The 27,863-nt window shown below is 44.6% G+C and overlaps 1 protein-coding gene across 1 annotated transcript in view; it reads left to right on the top strand.

Annotated features, from left to right (window-relative positions):
* Window positions 1–27,863, top strand: part of LOC126425306 (collagenase-like) — a 176,942-nt gene that overhangs the window by 94,321 nt on the left and 54,758 nt on the right. The window contains exon 5 of the mRNA XM_050088285.1: window positions 13,010–13,146. Within this exon, the coding sequence (XP_049944242.1) occupies window positions 13,010–13,146 (137 nt within the window). The remainder of the gene's footprint in view (window positions 1–13,009; window positions 13,147–27,863) is intronic.

Here is a 27,863-nt window from a genome sequence, read left to right as displayed (position 1 = left end):
GCTGCCAGCATTGAAGCTGTTACAAACATTTAGACTTTTCTGACTCTGGCACATTAATATTTCTCTGACTCTGATTGAAGTATGATTTTCTTAAAAAATATTCATTGGTTTCAAACAAACATGACATAGGAAAGGAAGAGGTACTGATAAGGAGATATCCTAAGACCAAATGCTTCGGTAGAAAACTGTATTGAAAATAAAGTTTCTCCTCCACAAAATCTGAGATGAAACATTTTTACATTAACTTCCAAATGAGTTAACTTCTCAGCTGTTCTACAATTCTAACTTACTGTCGTAGTTAAAAGCACTTGGATCGTTACATGACAAAAAGTCTGACATTGTTTGACAAAAAAGGTTCTAGAATTTAACTTCTCTGTATCAGGATTACTAAACACACAAAATATTACAAATCGCGTGTACCTAATCAACCTATACATTAAACCTGATGGAAAATACCTGGCTCCTACATTCAGGGATCAGTATTGTAAAATTCATCTAAATCCACACTGCGTTGTTGCATACTTAGAACTAAATTTCATTACCTTACAAATCTGTTCCAGTTGCTTTCACTTTGAGTTAGAGTATCAGTTCATAACTCTTCTGTAATTGCCATGGTCAGAGGTCAATAGTTACAGTATCAATTCATTACTCTTCTGTAATTACTATGGTCAGTGGTCAATAGGTACAGTATCAATTCATTACTCTTCTGTAATTGCCATGGACAGTGGTCAATGTTGTTAACAATCAGTATTAATTCCATTCTTGATGGTCTTATAGCCATTCATCACTTCATTTTATAAAAACTGTATTTGCTGCATCCATAGGCCAACAACTAAATTCTTCCAGCTAGCCACTAGCTTTAAGTCTTACATCCTACTTATGACAGAGTGGTTCAGTGGTGTCAAAAATACAATCTCTTCTACATGTGACAATCGTTTCAGGTCATTCTTCGTGAATTGTATTACAAAACTGGTCTCCACGTACAAGCGGACCCCTCACGATCTCATAATTAGTCTCTCATCTACGAACTCCACTTCCAATAATTTTTCATCAGATGTTTCCCTATCATTATTGCCACACCATAGCTGCCACTCTTCTCCTTCCCTGAGTAAAACATTTTACACTCTCCATTATACACTTCTTCCTTACTTCCACCTCTCATCTTCCAGTCACTTTCCCTTCTTTTCCCTCTCCTGCCACTGTGTTCAAATCCCCTATTATGATGATCCTGGCATTTCTTTTTTTTCTTTAACCACAATTTTATCAACATTTGCATTATAGTAGTGTACTTTCCCATCAGTGTGATGACATGTAGGCACATGTGTATGTATTAAAATGACATCAGTCTTGTCACCTCTTAAGCTCATCATCACCAGTGTTTTATCCATGTACTCCAGTTTCAGTAATTCTTCATCAGTTCTTTTCCTATTACAACTGCCACACCATAGTTGCGGCTCTTCTCCCAAAATAAAACAATTTGTACTCTTCACTATCCAGTTATTGCTTATTCCCAACGTATCACTTCACATATACCTCATGTATGTAGTCTTTTCTTCATCATTCCCTGTTTAGCTTGCCTACAACAGCGTGAGTACATTTCATGTTCCAATCATTAACCTCCCTTCCCTCTTCCTACTCTGTTTCCTCTTTCCATCTTCATCTATTTCTCATTTGCGCCCTTTCCTTGGGTCTTCTATCCCATTTCGAGGGAGATGTGTTTTCTAACTCAGCACCCTTACCTTCTTACTTTAGTCTTTCTAGATCAAATTTCTCACACTGTTTTCGTCCTCTTATTATTTTCAATCTTATTTGCAAATTAGTACCACCAATCTGTGATCCAAATCTGTGTCTGCTCTAGCATTTTTAATGCAGATTTTTCACCTAATCTGCATTATAGTATAATTAATTTGCTATCTTTCTTCATTTGACCTTGCTATCGATGTATATTTCGTTTTCTGTATTGTTCAAACGATGTTTTTCCAATCATAAGAGAATTTTCTCTTGAGAGATTAACCAGCCCTTCACCCCTGTCATTCCTATTTCCTAATCCAAATCTTCCAAGCACTCCTTCTACTTTTCCCTCTCCTTCCACTGCATTCAAATCCACATTACAATTTTTTCTTCTTTATGCAGTACTTCTTCAGTCTTTTCACAATAGTCCTTTAATACCCCACCATCGTTTTCACTCAGTGGTACGCGTATTTGTATTAATACGACAACCCTCTTGTCCCCTCTTAATCTCATCATAATCAGTCTTTCATCTATGTACTCCACTTTCAACAGGTTGTTCATCAGTTGTTTTCCTATCATAAATGCCACTCCATAGTTTCCAGTCTTGTAGCTGCCTGAGAAAAATATTTTGTACTCTCCACTCGCCAATGTCATTTGAGATGTACCTAATACATCCCATCTATTCTTCATTATTTCCTGCTAGGCATTTTCCAGCTTGCCAGCCTACAATTGTGTGAGTATATTCCAAGTTCCAATCCTCAACGTTCCTACTCCGTCTTTTCTTTCTTTCTTCATCCTCCTCCTACACTTCTGTATTTATCTCAGTGTAAGCCCCTCCTGGAGAATCGATTGAGGGGAAGTTTTGCCTCTGAATTCCTAGACAACTAAAGCTACACTATGTTTCCCAAGGACAATAATATGGTAGTGTCCCATTCGTTACAACATAGCCATATGATTGCATGTGATTGTGCAGCCATGTTCAGCCACTTAATATGAACGCTACCTTGCTTGTAACCGTCTCTCTGAGAACAGATGCTAAAATTTTCTTCTTCTGTCTACGACGCCGTACCATCTTCTCCGACGTTAGAAACAGAAAAGGAAAGCAAAGACACCTTCATGCCTCGAAACCTAATACCTTTCGGGTCGAAAGACAAGAGTTGGCCAAGGGAGGCCGATGGAAAGGAAAACAGAAGAGCCCTCACACACGTAAGTGGAAGTAATGCAAGTCTTAGCTAAGGGGTGATATAGGTGCCAAACCTTTAGGAGGACCTCAAAAACGTTTCAAAATCGCCCTGTTGGTACCTATATATAGTTACAATTAAAAGTGAACTATTTTTCAATATTAATTCACTACAAAATCTGATTAGCACAGCGTTTTTGAACTTGTGTTCTGCCTTAATATGTGTAACAACTCCTCCTTTTCCCGTATGAGTTGTGCATGAGTAAGACGTTAGAGTGCAATCTTTTGTACGCTTGATAACGCCGGAACTCAATATATTGTTGGCCCACTCTTAGCCTTGATGACAGCCTGCACTCTCGGAGGTATTCGTTCAGTTTCTGGAGGGTTTCTTGGGAAATGGGCAGCCCATTCTTCACGGAGTGCTGCACTGAAGAGAGGTATCTATGTCGGTCGGTGAAGCCTGGCACGAATTCGGCGTGGACCAAACTTCTAACATAGAGCACGTGTTCGGACGTTACGCGTGATTGGTCCATCTGTGAGCCCTATCGTAGATGTGACGCATGGTGGATCTGCCTCCATACATCGGTCCGGATATATGTAGTGCGCGGCAGATCCACACATGAACGTTATCCCGAATGTGTGTCGCAGCATTGTCTGGTGTTGAAATTACTGTAAAATTGCTAAATCAACTGGAATGCTTATTATTAGAGTACATTGATGATGTCTTTTTCACCCCATCCGTCCACTGGTACACTGTTGGTTACCACATAATGATTGACTGACATCGCTTGTTTGAGTTGGAGAAAGAGTTTTGGTGGATGAATAGCACCGAAACAGCGATCGCGTACATGACTGCAATGTGTGGAATCAGTCGAAACGGAATTCAGGACATTCATCTATTCTGTCACTGCGACAGATGAGATCATCAGTCAATTTCGGACCTCAGTTTGGAAATTCCCCACAACGCCGCCAAACTCTTCCAGTTTCCTTATGTTGAAACTGTCTATTATTTAAAATCATCCAGTGTGTGTAGTGTGTTATGGTAGCCAGATTAACAAGATGATTTTCACAATGCGACATCTAGTTTTCTGCGAGAGGCAATGGATCAGAAAGTAATAATGTCAGTTTAGAACCTGACAGTGATCTCGACGTCGTGACGGAAAAACAAAATATATGGCAGTGTACGAAGCATGTTACAACAGGAAAAAAAAGAAATGTTTCAAATAACCCCACAGTGCCACAGGGAGCATCTCTTGTGACTTACAGTATGGTCTGTGGGATACAGTCATCCTCCTAGAGCACAGGTGATGAAACTTCAAACTGGTCTGTCCAGTGGAGCAATAGCTGTGTATTTAATAGGATCGTCACATGTGCTCGATGCCAGCAGGCATGTGGTATTCGTTTTCGATATATGGGAGGAGAGAGATGCGGTAAAAACCTTAACGAATTCTCTAACAGATAAAGTTAGTGGAGCTTTTATAGTTCGTAATTTTTCTCTGGTGTATCGAATAGAATAATGATGATGGTTGTTGGGGTGATAGACGTGAATGGGCCCTGAGGGACGTGGATCTACAGAACCTGCTTGTGCTTTGTAAAATGCAGTAGCAAAATCCGCGTCCTTCCCCAGTTCCCGTTCTGTCTTTTATACTACCTAGTGTTGCAGGAGCAAGCTTCAATTCCGTCGAATGGACAAAACTCAGTTCTGTAGCAGTAACTCAGCTTCGCCTGTTTCTACACGGGTTGCAGGAGAGGGTAGACATAATTTCCTCTAACCCCTACTCAGTTCCAACTTACATTGGAATGATCATGTGCCCAAAGGTGTAGGAATGGTAGCGCAGAGTCTGAGGGGGCAGTTGCAGGATGCATAGGGGCTATCTTAAACGAGGAAGGACTTTTACTATAGCAGGTAGGTTCGAGAAAGGTGACTCATTTCGAAATATGAGAGTGACAGAAATATGGATCACTAGTGGCTGTAACCATTAAAAGACTTCTCCATAGGATCCAATGCAAGTATTTGCTTGAATGGGAGGGACTTGATTCCTGATCCCAGACGGCATTTCTAGCAGATAGCGTAGCACTAGAGATCTGAAAAGCTAGTGCACATTTCTTATGACCCCAATCATCACACCATCTACTGTTTGTGATCCTTCTCAATCTAAGATTGCCTATAGCCCAGTGGATATATCATCAACCCTATGACATGGCATCAAGACAGAATGCGGTACAAATACTGGAGAAATATCTAGCATTGGCGGCGTGAGGGGGTTGCAGATACTATTTCATACCTTGCTCCTTAGCCGAATCGTTTTCAAAATTCGGTAATTTTATTAGGAGGGTGCGCCATTGGCGGTGTGTAACCACACTGCTGGTGTGATAATATACACTCCGGCAGTCACCATCTATATTCAATGTCATGGTATTTGTCTGAGAAAACCACATCATTCTTAGCTAATGCCATACATGGATTTATAAAGCTGGTATAGGGTTTAACATGGATACTTGTGTGCACCTGTAGAACCATGACCGCTTGTGATGGTAATATGTTTGTGTCTTTTTTTTAACATATAGCTGTTTGTAAGACGATTACACCTCCCTTTCTAAGACATGGTGGTAGCACTCGCAAGAAAAACTTATGAGACATGTCCACCCATCGTTGATTTTAGGTCAGTATTATTTCCTATCACCATCAACTGGTTATTGTATTATACTTAGTAGTAGGGGCTGCAAGATAGGTTTGCCTTGAGCATCTAGCATAAAGTGTGTGTTCGTGTTACAACATGTGCAAAGGAAATGACTATGTCCAGTTGTAAGGAAAGTATGGATTTGACGTGGAGTACTGTGACAGCTAATCATAAGAATGGTGCCAATATTTCTGTTTCCAGAGCCACCACCGTCAGCAGGGCGTGTTTTCGATACTTCACTCATTGTCGAATGTCATTCAACTGATACTTCAATGGTAACATTGAACTCAAAGTACAGTGATAAAATATATATGTGACTGGTTTTGTAGGATGATTCTGCCTATGCATGCCTATCATGAAGTGCCGGTGACGGGAATTATTCACGTTTCCCATTGACGGTATGAACTACCCAAATTGAAGGGCCCGTTGGAGTGCAGGAATGTAGATGACTTAACCAGGTAGTCCTCTAGACATCTGAATAGCGAACTAATACTTTGTATGTTCTGGACAGCTTTCGTGATCTCATGGAATTTTGAGAAGATTCAATATGAACTTCTATTTGCACTGGGCCATTATTACCACACATGTAAATTGTTCAGTTGTCTGCTTCTTCACATTTCGCGTCTTTATTTAGTTGAGAGAACATCGATTGTGGTGTATGCAACTAGCTGGTGGAAGACAGGTTTGCTGGTTCTGTACACATGAGAAACACGTTATTTGACTTTGTAAATTATAGGGATGATTTGGATTCTTAGATCACTGACATCGGTATGAGTGAGTGGAAAAATCAGTTTACTCCATTTTTCTTTTGTCGAGTTTTTTCATGTAAAGGTCTTCACAGACGGGGTAAGTTTCTAGTTACTCTATGGTTTACTGCACGCTCCACCTAGCTAAAGTTCTGGGTTTGTAGGGAAATAATTTCCAGTCTATATCTTCGGAATTATATCGTGTGGGCGATCGGTAGGTTACTATGGTGTGCTTGATATCGAGAATTACCATGAAAATCGTTTGATATTCTAGCAAGCCATTCGAAATTAGGTATGTTCTTGTAATCCCAGAGTCTGGAGATGGGTGTAGATAGCAAGCAGGCATGCAAATATGTTGGGGCCAGGAACAGTGACGCCTTTGTGCTGAGGGCTAACGACTCAGCCTTTGTATGACATTTTTCTCGGTATATGTATGAGCATCTGGTGGTAGAAAATCGAGCAAGCAAGCAGGCAGGTCCGGACCAGAAACAGTAACGAGTTTGTGTCGAGGGAGGAAATGAGGCCGAATTCGTAGAACAGTTCTGAGAGTGGTTTCGATCCACTTAGGATGCTCTTGTCACACATCGGGGGTGGATGCCCACCCGACCTCGTGGTAAATACCTAGTGCTGCGAGTATACCTACAGTGCATGTGCTTATGCTGTCTGACTTCGCTGTATATGTATGAATGATGTAACAGGGATGACTTTGTATGATGCAGGATACAAATTGTATGTTTACTAGATCTGCATGGTATGCAGTGATATATTGCTGGGTTGGAGATCGGTTTCACACTCTAATATTGAAGCTCCTGTCCTTAGTTGGATAGCGGTGTAATTGAGTTTTTTCTTATTAGACGATATGAAGGGCACTTTGCAAGGTATAATTGCAGTATGGATATATGTATAAAATAGCTTTTGCGGCTGAAAGTCTCATCTGCAAGAAAAAAAAAGAGCAGATGGTGCTTCCACATCGGCGGTATCGGTAATTCAGTGGGTAAATTCGATAAGAGCCAATCAAAAATCCCCTTTCAAGACATCCTTTGTGCTCTCATAGCGGTGAGAACGTCTGTGTATGTTGAAAGCAGGAAGGGTAAGACGTGACAATTGGTGTGCCATGTTAGGACCATCAGGAGGAATGCATTCGTCGGTATTCCGCGCTATTTTCGTAAACAGGATCTGTTAGGACAAGAATTTCCATGTGGAAAAGCTGAGACATCGTAAAATCTACTAACAAGCGACCATTAGCTATTTCTGGGACACTATACAATTTCCGAGAGGTTGACTTATCTCTTATTTTCATAGCAGGTGGCATCAGTATAACTTTGAGAACCTTTCAGATGGTGAGTAACCACGCAGACATTTCACGGTGAGGTGTCAGTCATGCTGGGGCAGATAAGCACAGCTGGACGCAGCTCATATGTTCCGCTAGGATTGGTAGGGAGAAAGCAGCCTGTGCTGTACTGGAACAGATTTCTATAGCGCGATCTGTGACATCATTATCCACAGGTATAGCATCAGCAATGGTAAACACACATGCTGCCCAGAGGGGGTTTGAGTATGGATCAGTGTGAGTGGGCCTTGGAGTTTTGTGGCGAGGTGGACAGAGGTGTATGCTGTACCTCATGTGATGGGCCAGGATGTGACGGCAGAGGAGGAGTCACTGCAGAATCAGACCACTGTCAGCAGCCTGGTTGCGGCAGCCCTAATCTGCTAGCCTGAGGGAGGGCGACCCACAGACGCCAGAGCGATGCTGTGGCAGCCACAGCTGGGGTACGGTTGGGGCTGGGGGCAATGGCGGAGGCGGCAACAGCAGCAGCAGCGAGGACGGCGCCAGTGACGGCGCTGGGTGTCGAGTGGCGGCATGTTTTTTTTTACTAGCGATATTTTGTTTAAACTGTATTCCATCGATTTCACTGACCAATAGGATGCTGCTAATTAAAAAAAAACTACCCAATGCATTTGAAAAATATCGATTTATTTAATTTGCATAAATTTTTTATATCAAAGTGGTGTTAGTGGTACCATAGTTAAGGGAGGGTGTGTGTGAGTGGGTGACATAGTACAGAGCATAAGTGCAGAACACTAGGCTAATTTGCATAATTTTTATGTAAAATGCAGTACAATAGTTTCAGGGGGTGGGTGACAAAGAAGAATGCGCCCGAAATGGCGTTCAGAATCATGTGAAATTCGAAAAGTGTAGCAGAAAATTGTGGAATGACATAACTGATTACTTAATTTGGTGCAAAGGCGGTATATTTGTTTAAGGAAATGATGGTGACATGTAAAACAGCTTAACAGAACAATTGGTTAAGTGCCGACAAAGGGCCAAACATTAGGTTAAGGTACCCAGAGTACACCAAGTGAGGTGGCGCAGTGGTTAGCACACTGGACTCGCATTCAGGAGGACGCCAGTTCAATCCCGTCTCCAGCCATCCTGAGTTAGGTTTTCCGTGATTTCCCTAAATCGTTTCAGGCAAATGCCGGGATGGTTCCTTTGATAGGGCACGGCCGATTTCCTTCCCCATCCTTCCCTAACCCGAGCTTGCGCTCCGTCTCTACTGACCTCGTTGTCGATGGGACATTAAACAACACTAACCTAACCTAACCCAGAGTACAGTGCTGAACATTAGGTTATGCAACATGCTTGCTCCATGTAATTACTTCTTACAAGACCTACATGTTTCCAAACAGGAGAGAATGATAAGCAAGAGAAATCCAACCCCCACAAACTAATTTTTTTCAAAAATGAACAATATACCCCTGAATTTCCTGTGATGAGACCCTTCCTCTCCACCATCAGACCGCCATCTTGGATTACATCATGAAGGGACGACAGGGCCCTCTGGTGGTAGTACTGTGTACTAGGCCCAGATCTCGTGGCGAACACACTGTTTCCTGCCATTTTCCCCCACCCCAGACCACAGTCTTAGATTAAATCATGGAATAAATGACAGCACCCTCTGGTGTCAGTGCTGTGTACTAGGTCAGTTGGACTGCAGGCCTTGTGATTAATGCACTGGATGGAAGTGCTGCCTCTAATTGTTTAAATGAAGACTGAAAGTCCAGCACAGTTGAGTTCTCTTCCCACCATTTCCTAGGAAGCGGTGGTGGTTGGATGAGTTAGGTTAGGGGAGGTAGCTCAAGTACCCTCACATTCCTGCCTTTTCTTTGGTTAGTAGAGATAGCCCAAGTGGCCTTTCTTTACCACCAAAATTCAAATTTCCATCCAATCCCTAGGAAGATGTGGCTGTCGGATGACTTAGGTTAGTGGAGGTAGCCAAAGTGACCTATTTTTTCTCCATTTTCTTAGGTTAATAGAGGTAGCATTGTCCTTACCGAATTTTAACTTCCCACCAAGAGGATGTGACACTTTCCTGCCATAGAGGTTAATCAATCGATCAATTTAGTAAAGCATAAATCAAATTGACAAGAGTGAGAGGGGAACCTATTCCAATGACTCACACCTAAAAGTGCACCTGTAGCAGCGAGGGGGGGGAGGGGAGTTGGAGGAGGGGGAGTGAGTGGGGGAACAATAGGATAATTGCCTGTCAATCAAAGGAGAACAATACATTTAGTACCTGTCAATCGAAGGAGAACAGTAGGTTGCCCGAGTGCATACCTGCCCCTGATGTAGGCAACCTGCACTAAAAAAACCTACTCTCCTCTACTGTCTTCAGGCTTCACTTTTTTGCTTATTGCTGGCTTGCTACCTGAGCTCTTGATGTTCATACAGTTGCTTCTCTTTTGTCCAAAGGTTTCTTTAATTTTCTTATACATTACATTTTTATTTTCCATACACAACAACAACGGCCTTGTCGCAGTGGATACACCAGTTCCCATGAGATCACCGAAGTTAAGCGCTGTCGCATGTGGTCGGCACTTGGATGGGTGGCCATCCAGGCCGCCATGCGCTGTGGCCATTTTTCGGGGTGCACTCAGCATCGCGATGCCAATTGAGGAGCTACTCGAGCGAATAGTAGCGACTTCGCTCAAGAATACCATCTTATGACCGGGAGAGCGGTGTGCTGACGCCCTGCCCCTCCTATCCGCTTCCTCCACCAAGGATGACACGGCTGTCGGATGGTCCCGGTAGGCCACTCGTGGCCTGTCTGATGATCCTGGTAGGCCACTCGTGGCCTGAAGACGGAGCGCCTATACAACAACAATTATAAAAATCCTGTATTTCCACGAAGACCTGACTTGCCTTTCTGCACATTGTATGTAATTATTAATATCAAAAATTACAGTAGAAGGTAAAGAAATGTGACAAAGGCAAAATGGTAGGCTTTAAAAAAAATACACATTGATCTAATTTTTGGTATCTAACGTTCCATAAATACTGCTTATCTACTTTAAGTAATTGCTACAGCAATTTTCACTCGTTGGATCATTGTTCATCCAGCATAGAAATCATTGTATCACTATACAGTGATCGGCCAGAACATTGCGACCACCGGCCTTCTACCAATATGAACCCATCCAGGCTGTAGTAGCGTCACCTGGCAGGGAATAACTGCTAGTCAGACACACGCACCGTACATGTAGTATTAGTGAGCATGCTGTCTGTCTGTAGAATGCAGAAAGTACACAATCTATCTGAGTTTGACTGAGGACAGATAGTAATTGCTTGGACTGTCAGCACGAACATCTCGGAAACTGCAAGAAATTCGAGTGTTCGAGGAGTGCTGTTGTGTCTTCACCAACAGGCGAAACCAAGGAAAAACCAGTTCCAGACATGGTGGGGTTCGTGGCAACTCCTCGTTATAGATGTCGGATGTCGTAGGCGGGGTAGACTGGTAAAACAGGACAGGCTTCCAGTGGAACTAACATGAGACTTTAACGCTGCTCAGTGCACCACACACTCCTGACGAAGGGCCTCCATAGCTGTCGATCCATGAATGTGTCAATGTTAACACCCCGACATTGGCAACTACGACTGAAATGGACATGTGACCATCGGCACTGGACGTCGACGTAGTGGTAGAGCGTCGCTTGGCCTTATGAATCCCAATACTTCTGCGTTATTCCCATTGGAGGGCGCGAATCGGTCGTCTTCCTGGGCAACTCCTCCTTGACCCCTGTACTGCGGGATGGAGGCAAGCAGGCTCCATTATGCTCTGGGGAACATTCACGTTGGCACTAATGGGTGCAGTGGAGCTCGTGCGAGGCACATTGACTGCCAAGGAGTGTCGTCCATTGGTTGCAGACCGTGTGAATCACTACACGACGAAGGCATTTTTCAACAATATAATGCGCCATGCCACGAGGCCAGGAGAGTGATGGAGTGCTTCGAGGAACACAGTGGCTCGTCAGATCTGAACCCGATCGAACACATCTGGGATGTGACTCAACGTGATGAAGAACTCATCGCCCCCTCCCCAGAATTTACAGGAATTAGGAGACTTGTGTGTGCAGGTGTGGTGGCAGCTCCGTGCAGCGACCTACCTAGGCCTCGTATCTTCCAGGCCACGACACGTCGCCGCCGTTATCCCTGACAAAGGTGGACATACTGTTTACTAGGTAGGTGGACATAATGTTCTGACCAATGCATACTGCATTTTTTCTGGCCTTTTGTAAATGGCTTTTATGTAGTTAACATCTATGAACAAAAGTGTGGTAGAAATGGACAGCGGTGGTAAACATTAGTGTTCGTTCATTATGATTTTAATGACTTCTCTGTTAGAGAAACGTAGCTGCTCCTTTACTGGCATATATAACTACTAACAAAAAGGGTTATAAATAACTAATTTATCGTGCATTTATTAAATTGTAGTAAGAAACTTAATATTCAAAAATATTTATTTTATTGTTCCTCAAAAAATTTCTACCTACTCGTACAAGCAGCACAGCACACTGTCACAATAATCCATCTCTAGTAACAGAAAACGCCTAGGGTTAGCAAAGACAACTTTCATTTTATCTGAAGCTGCTTGTTTTAGAACACTCCTTTTCTTTCACTGTTGTATTTTTGATCAGACGTAAATTACTTACAGTGTCAAGAGGAATAACATCTTAGTTCCTCAGTTCATTTAAGGTAAGTGTTGCAAATGTCATGTAACTTGCTGCGAACTAATATGTATATACATGATAATAAAATGTAGTGTGTTTCACTGCGGTGTCGTCTGCAGCTCGTGGTCTAGTGGCTAGCGTTGCTGCCTCTGGATCACAGGGTCCCGGGTTCGATTCCTGGACGGAATGGGGATTTCCTCTGCTTAGGGACTGGCTGTTTGTATTGTCCTCATCATTTCGTCATCATTATCGGCATTCGTGGCAGTGGCTAGATTGGACTGCGAAAAAACTTGGACTGTGTAAAAATTAGGACTTTGTACGGGTGCTGATGACCGTGCAGTTGAGTGCCCCACAAACCAAGCATCATCATCATCTGTGGTGTCCCTACATTAGTGAGTAGCTATGTACAAAACATGTGATTTGTTCATGATATGCAAACTGATTCAGTCTCTGCCGTAATAAAAGAAACTGGCCAAATTGAGTTTGGTAAACTATTGAACAGCTTTCACAAATTATTGCAAAAAATATTGCAAAGATCCTTAAACTGTATCTTGGATGGATATTACTAACTAATTTTATGTTGATACTGAAAGGTACAGTAACAGGATGCTCATGTTCGTGAAGATGTACCAGTATGATATGACTGAGTTTTTTCGTTACAGACGGATACATTCCTCACACTCTTCGGTATGCTGAGTTGACGGTTGTTCCCAATTCAGTATGCGAGGAGGGCTACGGACCAGGTTTCATTCTTGAAAGTACGCTGTGTGCCGGAAACAAGTTCAAAGGCTTCTGCTCAGTGAGTAAAAAGTGTCGTCTACCACGACAACTTACTATCAACATCTTATTCTGTGACTTTCCATAAATGCTTTCTACAATGTAAGTCTTTCAAGTAACTAATATTGTAGCAATTTATTCCATCGACTTCACAGAATCTGCTTTTCATAACTAAGTCGTGCTGTCTGCTTGTGAACATTGATAAAAAATCGGTGTATTTTCTAATGTAACACGGCACCTGATCTCCTACGCTTTTCTATTATTAATTTGTTACTGTCAGCAGATGTCAGTGTGACTCAAACTAGAGGTAGGTGCAACAGTTTGCTGTATCTTTTCTCCATAATATATATCATTGATGGCGGTGGAAATGTCTGCAGTCAGACGCTGTGAAACTAATACACGTTACTAATTTTAAATACATTTGTACATGAATATGGCATTTGCAGTCAGTAACAGATAAATGATGTAGGTACACCAGCTTGGCTCGCGTATAGATTTACTGGAGTGAACACTTACAAGACTTATTCTCACAGAAAATTTTTCCATCGTACAGTGAAGTAAAGAAAGACCACAGTAATTTTCGCGTTGCATTTATCACAAGCTCAGGACCACTTTCCTGGATATTATTCATTACAAACCTTTCATCAGAATGCTGTGCTGTTGCTCATTTCATTGTTAGGGTCTGCAGCAGTGATGAATCGTCGCTGTGATACTCGTATGTGGAGCGCCTGAGGCAGCAGAACTTCTCAGCAGCAGTTGCGAAGGCAACAACGTGGCTCTATGTCAGCCAGTGATGACCCTGACTGACAACCAGCGACCACTTACATACTCCCCCCCCCAACCATCGACAAACCTGCAGAAAGTGTTCGACAACACGTAAGAGGTACCGTGCTTTTTAAACTCATAATCTTTTGTTAACACACGCTAGCCAGCGAGTCTGACATTTCAGAACACTCGGTAAGCCACGCACACTTCTTGGCAGTGGGGGCATTGTCGAGTCTCTGTGGCATTGTTTCAGTATGTAAACACCTGGCATGTGAGTCGCTCTGTGCCACAAGATTGTACTGTTGGTCAGTATGTAAGATGGGGTTGATTATGGTGAAAGAGGAAGATTTGTATTTTAACGACTATGTTGAATGCCTCTACGGTGGACAACGGAACCAGGTATAACGTGGTCAGGCTGCCAGAAAATCACAAGTTGCAGTAGAGTGGTGAATGGGTGCTTGTTAGATTCTGGATGGTACGCCAGAGAAACAGTGAAAACTCATTCATTTATTACTCAGAAGGCATTCGTTGTGACGATGCCCCATGACACCAACGCCCATGGGACATAAGCAGTGCACACCCAGCCAGAGAAGATTCCACAGCCAGCACATGGTGCACGGCCACGAGCCGGTGGCGCAGTGGCGAAGGCAGTGGCAGTGCGAAAGCGCTGACCCAGAGGGACAGGAACATCACATTGATCCCACCGACCTGATGCCATTACAGCCCAGATGGGGCAGTCATGGCGTGGGTGATCACGCTCATTACCCATGCAGAAGGGGCAGCTCACAACAGCAGAGTCTGCCCAGGGCAAAGGTAAGCAGCAAGAAGTTCGCACACACAGGAGATGGTGGACTGGACGGAAACCAGAGGCACAAGCAGATAGCAGACCCTGCATGTGGCCCACTGATTGAAAAGTATTAAGTACACATCACTGGACTTGGCACCAACAGCAGTGCCACAGCTAACAACACAACAGTCAGTGACTGATTGAGCCATGTACACTGATATTGATTTGTAGACTTGTAAACTTGGTGGCCAGCTTTGGTCGCTTCTCGAGACTAGCAATTGGCTAACTGTGATACCTTTAATTTAAAAAAGGTGCATTATGTAAACTGGCTTGGTGCCTACTTGCATTGATAGTGCATCAGTTCTGATCGCGTGAGTCACAACACGCCTGTAGCTCAGATGTGAAAGAACCATGCCATCGACGCTGCAATAGCTCTGCCTCCCTGTTTCGTCACTGATATTGCTACTCTGGCTGCACCCTGTGATGCACGAGTGGCGTCCAATAAATAATTCAATGTTTTTTCTCTAGGCTAGTATCGATTGAGAAAATGTGGAATTTGTCGTGGGACATCGTAGAATATCCTCACTTCGGTCTCTATAGTTTCATAAAGTTTTGATGAGTAGCGAAACTATATGTAGGCTTCAAAATTATGTCTATAATGGAAGTGTTTTCCAAGCATAAAACTGTCACTGAGTTTCATTTGGCAGCAAACCAGATCATAGATTCGTACTTGCAGGCGAAATATCTCTTGAGAACTGGCAGTGAACAGAAGCACGGTGAGTTGATGGGCGAGGCGTCTTTCATCATCGCAACAAGGTCGTGCAGACCTGTCAGGTCTCCTTCGTCCCAGCTGGTAGCACACAGTTGCATCTCCAGTGTACGAATGTCTGAACACTATCATTTGAGGTGATCGATGGATCACAGTCAAACACCTCTCCACTTAACTGGACATCTCTGTTACTAGTGCTGACACACTTGTCCACCAGCTGAGGTAATGAAACCTATGTACCTACTGGGTTCGTCGCCCCCTAACAAAAGAGCATAAAAAGAAAAAAGGACCACATGTTTGGCCCAGTGAAGGATGCACTCTCTGCAAAGCAGCATGTGAATGATTGAGACGTTTTACATGCAGCAAGACGTTACTAGTGGGGTAACAAGGATGCCAGTGGATTTCGTTACTGCAAGTTGCCTACATCAGGGGCAGCTATGTATTCAGTGGCCAAGTGATTGTTCTCCTTTGATTCACAGGTAATTAACCCATTGCTCCCCCTGCCCCCTCCCTCCCCATATCCCCTCCCCCCCTCTTTGCTGCTACAGGTACAATTTCAGGTCTGAGTTATTGGAATAGGCCACCCTCTCACCCTTATCAATTTGATTGACTACATAATTAAATTGATCAATTAATTAACCTCTCACCCACTGGGTAAACCACTCCTCTCCTCCTCTCCTCCCTTCCCCCAGAGAATGGCAGGAAGTTCAAGTTCCATCAGGACAACGCAACATACCACAGCTACTTCCATTATCCTAAGAAAATGGCGGGGAAAAAGGCCATTTGCGCTACCTCCACTAGCCTAACCCCACCCACTCCCCTCTCCTCGCCCAGAAAATGGATGGAAATTCAAAGCCCATCAGGATAATGCAATACATCACAGTTATCTCTACTAACCCAAGAAAATGGCAGGGGAAGATATGTCACTTGGGCTACATCCACTATCCTATGTCCCCCGACCCACAACCTCTTCCTAGCGATTGCCAGGAAGAGGACTCAGCCTGAGCTGGACATAAATTGAATACTTAATTAAATTCATACCCCTCTGGTAAACCCCCATTCCCTCCCAGCCTCCCTCCCGGAAATTGGCGGGAAATAGGCTCACTTTATCAGTCATTTGGAGGGAAATCAATTGCTGTGTATGGAGTATTGTTTAAACAATTTATACAATCTTGTTTCAACAATTTATACAATGTGTGGAAACTGTTCATTTAAACAATTTGAGGCAGTAATTCCATCCAGTGTGTTTTCCAAAAGGTCCAGAGTCCGACTGACCTAGTACACAGTACTGCCATCGGAGGACACTGTCGTCCCTTCCGTGACATAATCGAAGATGGTGGTCTGGTGGTGAAGAGGAAGGATCTCATAACAGGAAATTCAAGTGTACTTTGTTTATTTATGAAAAAATCAGTTTGTGTGGGTCGGATTTCTCTTGCTCGTCATTCTACGCTGTTTGGAAACATGTAGGTCTTGTAAGAAGTAATTACATGGAGCAAACATGTTGCATAACCTAATATACGGCACAGTAGTCTGTATGTCTTAACCTAATGTTTGGCCCTTTGTTGGCACTTAAATTATTGTTCTGTTAACTGGTTTCCCATGTCACCCCCATTTTCTTAAATTATTGTACCTCCTTTGAAATCAAATTAAGTAATTAGTTACGTCCTCCCACCATTTTCTGCTACACTTTTCGAATTTCACATGCTTTTGAACGCCATTTCTGGCGTATTCTTCCCTGTCACCCACCCCTTTAAACTATTGTACTGCGTTTTACATAATAATTATGCGAATTAACATACTTTTTTGCACATAACCTTCTGTTCCGCTACATGTCACACACTGATGCCCACTCCCCCCCGCCCCCTCCATTAACTACTGTACCACTAACACCATGTTGATATAAATAATTTATGCACATTAATTAAATCGATGTTCTTCACATGTTTGGAGAAGTTTTTTTAAATTCATGACACCCTAATTGTCTGCCAAATCGATGGAATGTGGGGAAATTGAGGAAGTACTTGTGTGTCTTCTTCCTGCGCAGAACAATTTGCACATGGAAACAAGCATCCGACAGCAAGAAGTATTCGAGAAAACATCGACATGGACGCGAAGGGAACCACGGAAACAGTCACTTTTTTTCGTCGAGGCAGCATTCTACTGCTTGTCTATTGAGGTAACACACGCGAGTTAACTACTGTATTTGACGCTATTTCAGGAAGGCAGAGCAACATCTGCCTCTAAACTCACTTGCACCTGCGTTAAAGGACGACATGGAGTGGATGGATTGGTCGGTTGAGATGGAGTTGTAACGAGGTGCGATTTAATGGTAGACTTATGATGCTTTCTAGAGAGAGAGAGAGGGAGGGGGGAAGTTTTTGCAGGTCATTTGACCATTTTTTTGCTGATGTTCTGTCAGGATGAATCAGATGTGTGACCTAGCCTGCGTTCAACTCGTATACAACCGCTTGTTCTGTGTGGGTCTTAGAGCAGTGTCTACTTGTGATGGTGTACAGTAAACCTCTCGGTCATTAGAGGACTTCCATCTCATGTGTGACGAAACGTGACACATTCCTCTAAACAAACGAAGATTTATGCGATGTACTCCATCTCCCTGCCGCACCTTAAGTGTAAAATCGATATTTCACTATCATAACTAAGTTAGCGATAGTGTTTGTGAGACACTGCAATCTTCTGTGTATACATTTGCTTGGCAGATGTGCTGTTTACTTTCTTTGTAAGAGGTATTCTCCGTAACCAACGATCATTTTATATAGGACTGATGTGCGCATAGTATAATTTGTGAATTGTGATCGGATGTGGTCAGTGGACGCTATACATCTCTGGAAAGCTACACTCCTGGAAATTGAAATAAGAACACCGTGAACTCATTGTCCCAGGAAGGGGAAACTTTATTGACACATTCCTGGGGTCAGATACATCACATGATCACACTGACAGAACCACAGGCACATAGACACAGGCAACAGAGCATGCACAATGTCGGCACTAGTACAGTGTATATCCACCTTTCGCAGCAATGCAGGCTGCTATTCTCCCATGGAGACGATCGTAGAGATGCTGGATGTAGTCCTGTGGAACGGCTTGCCATGCCATTTCCACCTGGCGCCTCAGTTGGACCAGCGTTCGTGCTGGACGTGCAGACCGCGTGAGACGACGCTTCATCCAGTCCCAAACATGCTCAATGGGGGACAGATCCGGAGATCTTGCTGGCCAGGGTAGTTGACTTACACCTTCTAGAGCACGTTGGGTGGCACGGGATACATGCGGACGTGCATTGTCCTGTTGGAACAGCAAGTTCCCTTGCCGGTCTAGGAATGGTAGAACGATGGGTTCGATGACGGTTTGGATGTACCGTGCACTATTCAGTGTCCCCTCGACGATCACCAGTGGTGTACGGCCAGTGTAGGAGATCGCTCCCCACACCACGATGCCGGGTGTTGGCCCTGTGTGCCTCGGTCGTATGCAGTCCTGATTGTGGCGCTCACCTGCACGGCGCCAAACACGCATACGACCATCATTGGCACCAAGGCAGAAGCGACTCTCATCGCTGAAGACGACACGTCTCCATTCGTCCCTCCATTCACGCCTGTCGCGACACCACTGGAGGCGGGCTGCACGATGTTGGGGCGTGAGCGGAAGACGGCCTAACGGTGTGCGGGACCGTAGCCCAGCTTCATGGAGACGGTTGCGAATGGTCCTCGCCGATACCCCAGGAGCAACAGTGTCCCTAATTTGCTGGGAAGTGGCGGTGCGGTCCCCTACGGCACTGCGTAGGATCCTACGGTCTTGGCGTGCATCCGTGCGTCGCTGCGGTCCGGTCCCAGGTCGACGGGCACGTGCACCTTCCGCCGACCACTGGCGACAACATCGATGTACTGTGGAGACCTTACGCCCCACGTGTTGAGCAATTCGGCGGTACGTCCACCCGGCCTCCCGCATGCCCACTATACGCCCTCGCTCAAAGTCCGTCAACTGCACATACGGTTCACGTCCACGCTGTCGCGGCATGCTACCAGTGTTAAAGACTGCGATGGAGCTCCGTATGTCACGGCAAACTGGCTGACACTGACGGCGGCGGTGCACAAATGCTGCGCAGCTAGCGCCATTCGACGGCCAACACCGCGGTTCCTGGTGTGTCCGCTGTGCCGTGCGTGTGATCATTGCTTGTACAGCCCTCTCGCAGTGTCCGGAGCAAGTATGGTGGGTCTGACACACCGGTGTCAATGTGTTCTTTTTTCCATTTCCAGGAGTGTATGTTGTGCATGTATCACACAGAGCCGCTGTTTTAAGGAAGTAGTTTTCTCGTTTTATGGTTCGATATCATAGTGAATGATAGAGAACCCTGCAAGAAGGATGTATGTCATGCGCTGGAAATATACTTCTTACACTGGAATATTAACAGCGCTGCGTTCCACACGACTGATAGGTCGGGAACTCAAGCGATTTAACATTATAGCCTGTTTTAAGTTTGGATCCTTTGGAGTGCGTGTGTTTATGATCTCTCTTACCAGTACCTTCCGGGTACAGATTCTAGACTCTAGAACAATACTTTAAGAGTTGATAAAGTAGTTGCTTTACGTAAAATGCTTCTTAAACCTGTGCTATTTCATCGCAACAGTTTCAAATTTGTTACTGTACACCGATAAGGGGTGCTAACCCCTTGACATGAGTGTATCTGGAGAAATCTTGTGTACTTGGATGGGCGAGGCCTTGGCTAGATCCATTCATTCACGAGACGTGGAATGTAGCGGTCACTTCTGGTAGACTGCAGATTAAATTGGTAACGATGCTGCAGGGCGAGTTGGTCAATGACAATGTGAGGGCTCTTTCAGTCTCTAATCTTACCCCAAGACTGTAAGAATTCTCTGTGACACCCATCAGCATAGAGATAGATCGTAAATTAAGCACTATGCTTGAGATGCTGATATACTTAGATGATGTATTTGTTCAACAATTAACAATGAATGGACGTACTGCACAGTCATCTACATCTACATCTACATACATACTCCGCAATCCACCATACGGTGCTTGGCGGAGGGTACCTCGTATCACAACTAGCATCTTCTCTCCCTGTTCCATTCCCAAACAGAACGAGGGAAAAATGACTGCCTATATGCCTCTGTACGAGCCCTAATCTCTCTTATCTTATCTTTGTGGTCTTTCCGCGAAGTTGGCAGCAGTAAAACTGTACTGCAGTCAGCCTCAAATGCTGGTTCTCTAAATTTCCTCAGTAGCGATTCACGAAATGAATGCCTCCTTTCCTCTAGAGACTCTCACCCGAGTTCCTGAAGCATTTCCGTAACACTCGCGTGATGATCAAACCTACCAGTAACAAATCTAGCAGCCCGCCTCTGAATTGCTTCTATGTCCTCCCTCAATTCGACCTGATAGGGATCCCAAACGCTCGAGCAGTACTCAAGAATAGGTCGTATTAGTGTTTTATATGCGGTCTTCTTTACAGATGAACCACATCTTCCCAAAATTCTACCAATGATCCGAAGACGACTATCCGCCTTCCCCACAACTGCCATTACATGCTTGTCCCACTTCATATCGCTCTGCAACGTTACGCTCAAATATTTAATAGATGTGACTGTGTCAAGCACTACACTATGGAGTATTAAAACAGTACAGGATTCTTTTCATATTCATCTGCATTAATTTTCATTTATCTACATTTAGAGTTAGCTGCCATTCTTTACACCAATCACAAATCCTGCCCAAGTCATCTTGTATCCTCCTACAGTCACTCAGAGACACCTTCCCGTACACCACAGCATCATCAGCAAACAGCCGTACATTGCTATCCACCCTATCCAAAAGATCATTTATGTAGATAGAAAACAGCAGCGGACCTACCACACTTCCCTGGGACCATCCAGATGAACGTGTTGGGTTCTATTACTTAAGAAGTCTTCGAGCCACTCACATACTTGGGAACCAATCCCATATGCTCGTACTTTAGTAAGGAGTCTGCAGTGGGGTACCGAGTCAAACGCTTTCCGGAAGTCAAGAAACATGGCATCCGTCTGATACCCTTCATCCATGGTTCGCAAGATATCACGTGAAAAAAGGGCGAGTTGCGTTTCGCAGGGGCGATGCTTTCTAAAGCCGTGCTGATGTATGGACAGCAACTTCTCTGTCTCAAGGAAATTCATTATATTCGAACTGAGAATATGTTCGAGAATCCTGCAACAAACCGATGTTAAGGATATTGGTCTGTAATATTGAGGATCCATCCTTCTACCCTTCTTATATGCAGGCGTCACCTGCGCTTTTTTCCAGTCGCTCGGGACTTTACGTTGGGCAAGAGATTCGAGGGAAATGCAAGCTAAGTAAGGAGCCAGTGCAGTAGAGTACTCTCTGTAAAACCGAATTGGAATCCCATCAGGACCTGACGATTTATTTATTTTCAACCCATTCAGCTGCTTCACAATCTCAGGGATGTCTACCACTATGTCCTCCATACGGGAATCTGTACGAGACTCAAACGGCGGTATGTTTGTACGATCCTCCTGCGTGAAAGATTTCTCAAATGCTAAATTTAAAATTTCAGCTTTCGTTTTGCTGTCTTCCGTTGCCACGCCAGACTGATCAGTGAGTGACTGGATGGAAGCCTTCGACCCGCTTACCGATTTTACGTAAGACCAGAATTTCGTGGGTTTTCAGCAACATGTTTTGCTAAGGTATGACGGTGGTAGAGGTTGAATGCTTCGCGCATCGCTCTTTTTACAGCAGCACGAATCTCTACTAACTTTTGTCTGTTCTCATTCTCCCGATCTTTCTTGCACCGCGAGTGCAACTGCCTTTGCTTCCTGAGCATTCTCCGAATTGCGCTGTTAAAAAAAAAATGGTTCAAATGGCTCTGAGCACTATGGGACTTAACATCTATGGTCATCAGTCCCCTAGAACTTAAAACTACTTAAACCTAACTAACCTAAGGACATCACACACATTCATGCCCGATGCAGGATTCGAACCTGGGACCATAGTGGTCACGCGGTTCCAGACTGAAGCGCCTAGAACCGCACGGCCACACCGGCCGGCTGCCGCTGTTAAACCACGGTGGGTCTTTTCCGTCCGTAACCCACTTTTTCGGCACATACGTGTCCAATGCGTGATTTACAATGTGTTTAAAATTTGCCCATAATTCTTCCACGTCCATCGTACTGGAAGTAAATGAAGTCGATTCATTTGCTAAGTGGGATGCTAACAACTGCTTATCTGCTCTTTCTAGTAAGAATACTCTCCTAGCCTTCTTGACCCACTTTTTAACTTTCGTAACCATAGTCGTAATGACAACATCATGATCACTAATCCCTGTCTCAACACTGACACCGTCGATGAGGTCTGGTCTGCTGTATAATATTTCCATTACGCGTTGGCTGTCGATTTAGCTGCTCGAGACAGTTTTCGGATAATGTGTTCAAATGTAATTCACACGACGGCTTGTCTGTACCACCTGTAGTGAATCCACAGACATCCCAGTCTATACTAGGTAGGATGAAGTCGCCTCCCCCTAATATAGCATGATCCGGGTACTTCTGCGATACAGAGTGTAGACTCCCTTTGAATGATTCTAGAACTGCCACGGTGGAACCTGGTGGCCGGTAATAACACCCCACAATTAACTTTATTTCCCGTAGCCCTGTTAAACGTGTCCAGATAACTTCACAATCACACTCTACTTCGACCTCAGTAGACACAATATTTTTGTCAACTGCAATGAAGACAGCACCTCCTATGGAGTCTAATCTGTCTTTCCGATACACGTTCTAATCCTCACTAAATATTTCAGAACTTCCTATCTCAGGGTTCAGCCAGGTCTCAGTCCCGAGAATAATTTGCGCGCCACACGCTTCCTGGAGGGCAGTAAATTCAGGAACTTTCTTCCGAACACTGAAAATTTACTGCTAATATCTTGATAGCTGAAGTGTCTTTACACTGAGTGCGTCCTGATTTCCCTGCCTGCGCGTCGACTGGTGAGTGTTCATCAGAACACCTCGCACTACTGCCTAGCCCAAAAAAACCCCATGTGCACGCCACAAGTACTCTTCTACCCGAGTAGCCGCTTCCTTTGTGTAGTGCACCCCTGACCTATCTAGGGGCGTCCTACAATTCCTCACCCAATAGCGTAAGTCTAGAAACCTGCAGCCAAGACCGTTACAGAGTCGACGAAGCCTCTGGTTGAGACCCTCCACTAGGCTCCAAATCAAAGGACCCCGATCCGCTCTGGGAACAATGCACTAATTAGAGAGCTCTGCTTGCACCCCGCGTGCGAGACCAGCGGTCTTCACCAAATCCGCCAGCCGCCTGTACGAACTGAGGATCGCCTCAGAACCCAAGCGACAGGCATGATTGGTGCCGACGTGACCAACTACGTTGGATTTCTTTCCAGCTCTGTACGCTATTTCCCTAAGGGGCTCCATCACCCGCCTAACGTTGGAGCTCCCAATAACCAGCAAGCCTTTGCCCCCGTGTGCCTGCTCGGGCCCTGCTGAAGGAGCGGCCACCTGCCCACTGACAGGATGAACGGGCGAGGCCAGCCGGCTAGCCTCCACATTGGCCCTCCACCTCGAGTGACCCGAACGCGTTGCAGTCTGCCACTCACCCTGAGGTGAGGGCGGTCCCAACGCGCAGGGTACACTAGAAGGTGCCTCGCGGACGCAGCAAGCGACACCTTGGGTGTCTCAAGCGACGCGCCAGACCCTCCGTCGTCGCTGCACCTCGAGGCAGCAGCCTGAAGGCAGCTGACCGTGCTCAACAGCACGCTCAGCTGCTCGCGAACCGCGGCAGTTCCTCCTGCGCCCGCACACAGCACGCACACACCCTATCCATCCTACTGCTAATATCTAACGACTCCGCGAATTTATACTATACGACTATCAATAAGCAATATTACTCCTCTCAAATACGAGAATACGCAAGGATTTTATGTAATTAAATATGCAAGCGCACAAACACTCGGAAAAAATTAAGAATCAAACTGCAAAACAAATATGAAAGCTAAATATGCGACTCGCTATCTACATTCGCAAAAATACTCGAGAAGTAGAGAGGAGGACAGTAAAGCTATGATGTTGAAATTGGGGAAACATGCTGTCGCAGCATTGCCCAGTGTTGTAATTACTGTAAAATTGCACTATCAAATGTGATGCTTATTATTAGAGTACATTGACGGTGTCTTTTCCACCCCATCCATCCACTGGTACACTGTTGGTTCCCACATAATGACTGACTGACATCGCTTGTTTGAGTTGGAGAAAGAGTTTCTGTGGAGGGACAACACTTTCTGCGGATGGAAAGCACCGAAACAGCGATCACGTACATAACTGCAATGTGGGGAATCAGTCGAAATGGAACGCAGAGCCATCAGCTACTCCGTCACTGTGAGAGATGAGTTTGAATGTAGAGCTCGTCAATCACTTTTGGACGTCAGTTTGGAAATTCTCCACAACGCCGCCAAACTTTTCCAGTTTCCTTATGTTGTAACTGTCTTTTATTTCAAATCATCCAGTGTGTGTGGTGTGTTATGGTAGCTGGAGTAACAAGATGATTTACACTATGTGACGTCTAATTTTCTGGGAGAGGCAATGCATCAGAACGTTTAAATTTCAGTTTAGGACCTGACACAGACCTCGAAGTAGTGGTGGAAAAATAAAATGTATGGCAGTGTACAAAGAGTGTTACAGCAGAAAAAACACAATGTTCAAACAAAGACTCAGGGTCACAGCATGCGTCTCTTGCGACTTACAGTATGGTCTGTGGGACACGGTCATCATCTTACAGTTCAGGTGATGAAACTTTAAACCGTTCTGTGCAGTGGATCAATACATGTATATTTAATAGGAAGCCGGCACACATGCGGTATTTGTTTTTGAAATATGGGGGGAAAGAGATGCGGTAAAAATCTTATCGAGTTCTCTATCGGATGAAGTTAGTGGAGCTTTTATAGTTTGTAATTTTTCTCTGGTCGATGGAATAGAATAACAATGATAGAATTTTGGGGTGATAGGCGTGAATGGACCCTGATGGACGTGGATCTACATTACCTCTGTGTGGAGTGGAGAAGCACTACAGTGCAGTAGCAAAATCCACGTCCTTCCCCCCAGTTCCCATACTGTCTTCTTCTACCACGTGTTGCGGGAGCAAGCCTCGTTTCCAACGAATGGTCAGAACACAGTTCTGTCCCAGTAGCTCAGTTTCGTCTGTTTCTACACAGGGTGCAGAAGGTGGTAGATATAGTTTCCTCTGAACGCTACGCAGTTCTGACTTAAATTGGAATGATCATGTGCGCAAAGCTGCAGGGATGGTAGCGCAGAGTCTGAGGGGGCAGTTGCAGGATGCATAGAGGCTATCTAAAACGAGGAATTTTACTGTAGCAGATAGGTTCGAGAAAGGGGACTCGTTTCGAGATATCAGAGTGCCAGAAATATGATTCACTAGTGGCTGTAATCATTAAAAGACTTCCAGAATGAGATTTTCACTCTACAGCGGAGTGTGCACTGATATGAAACTTCCTGGCAGATTAAAACTGTGTGCCAGACCGAGACTCGAACTCGGGACCTTTGTCTTTCACAGGCAAGTGCTCTACCATCTGAGCTACCCAAGCATGACTCAGGCCCCCTCCTCACAGGTTTACTTCTGCCAGTACCTGGTCTCCTACCTTCCAAACTTTACAGAAGCTCTCCTGCGAACCTTGCAGAACTTCTGCAAGGTTCACAGGAGAGCTTCTGACACTCGCAAGAAAAACTTAAGAGACACGTCCACCCATCGTTGATTTTCGGTCAGTATTATTTCGTATCGGCAGCAATGTGTTATTGACGAAGTATTGTGCTTAGTAGTAGGGAGTGCGTGATAGGTTCGCCTTGAGCATCAGGCTTATAATGTATGTGATTCTGTTCCGACATGTGCAAAGGAAATGACTATGTCCATTCTTATGGAAGGTATGGATTTGACGTGGAGTACTGTGATAGCAAAGGGGAGAATATGTCAAGTCATAAGAATGGTACCGATATTTCTATTTCCAGAGCCGCAGCTGTCAACTGGGTGTATTTCCGATACTCTGCTCATTGTCAAATGTCATTCAGCTGAGACCGCAAGTCCGCAGCTCGTGGTCGTGCGGTAGCGTTCTCTCTTCCCGCGCTCGGGTTCCCGGGTTCGATTCCCGGCGGGGTCAGGGATTTTCTCTGCCTCGTGATGACTGGGTGTTATGTGCTGGCCTTAGGTTAGTTAGGTTTAAGTAGTTCTAAGTTCTAGGGGACTGATGACCATAGACGTTAAGTCCCATAGTGCTCAGAGCCATTTTTTGAGTCCGCAATCGTACCATTTAGTTGTAAGTATAGGGATAAAATATATATGAGGAAGATTCTGTCTATGAGTCCTTGGCATGCAGCGATGGTGACCTTTGGCAGGAATGATTCACGTTTCCCATTAACTGTAGGAGCCGTCCGAATGCAGAGGGCCGTTGGAGTGTAGGAATGTAGTTAACAATATTGTTGTAGACGGCTGAATAGCTAACTAATACTTAGTATCTGTTGTGTAGCATTCGTGATCGCGTGTAAACGTGACAAGATTCAGTATGGACGTGTGTATGCGCTGGACCGTTATTCCCTTCCATGTATATTGTCCAGTTGAGCGCTTCTGCACATTTCGCGCCTTAATTTAGTTGAGGGAACATCGATTGTGGTGTATGCATCTAGCAGGTGAAAGACACATTTGCTGGTTCTCTAGATAAGAGTAAGCCCTTATTTGACTTTGTAAATTATAGGGGTGATTTGGAATCTGACACATCAACAGTATCGGTATTCATGAGTGGAAATATCAGTTTCCTCTATTTTTTTCCAATTCTCACGTAAAGGTCTTCACAGGCGGTATAAGCTTCTGGTTACTAAGTGGTTTACAGCACGCTCCACCTCCATGAAGTTTCGGGTTCGTAGAGAAATAATTTCCAGTCTATGTCTTCGCAAATTATGTTGACGCGAGCCATCGGGAGGCTACTGCGGTGTGCTTGATATAGAGAAGTACCGCGAAAATGGCGTAATATTATGGCAAAGCACGTGAAACTAAATGTATTCCAGAGTCTGGAGATGGATGTAGAAAAGCAAGCAAGCAAGCAGGTCCGGACCAAAACCAGTAACGCGTTTGCGCCGAGGGTGAACGAGCCCGAATTTGTAGAACAGTTCTGAGAGTGACTTCGGTCCGCTGAGGGCTCGCTGATCACCCATCGAGAGTGGGTGGCCGCCAAACCTCGCAGGGAAATATCTGGTGCTGCGAGGAGTGTAGACGGTGCTGTCTGTCTTCGTAGTATATGCACAAATGATGTAAATGGGACGATTCTGTATGGCGCAGGATGCGATTTGTGTGTTTACTACATCGACACTTCCAGAAG

This window comes from Schistocerca serialis, chromosome 10, assembly GCF_023864345.2.
Source record: "Schistocerca serialis cubense isolate TAMUIC-IGC-003099 chromosome 10, iqSchSeri2.2, whole genome shotgun sequence".
In the NCBI taxonomy this organism is placed as follows: Eukaryota; Metazoa; Arthropoda; class Insecta; order Orthoptera; family Acrididae; genus Schistocerca; species Schistocerca serialis.
The sequence above is the reverse complement of the archived record's forward strand: the minus strand, read 5'-3'. Positions and strand labels throughout refer to the sequence as shown.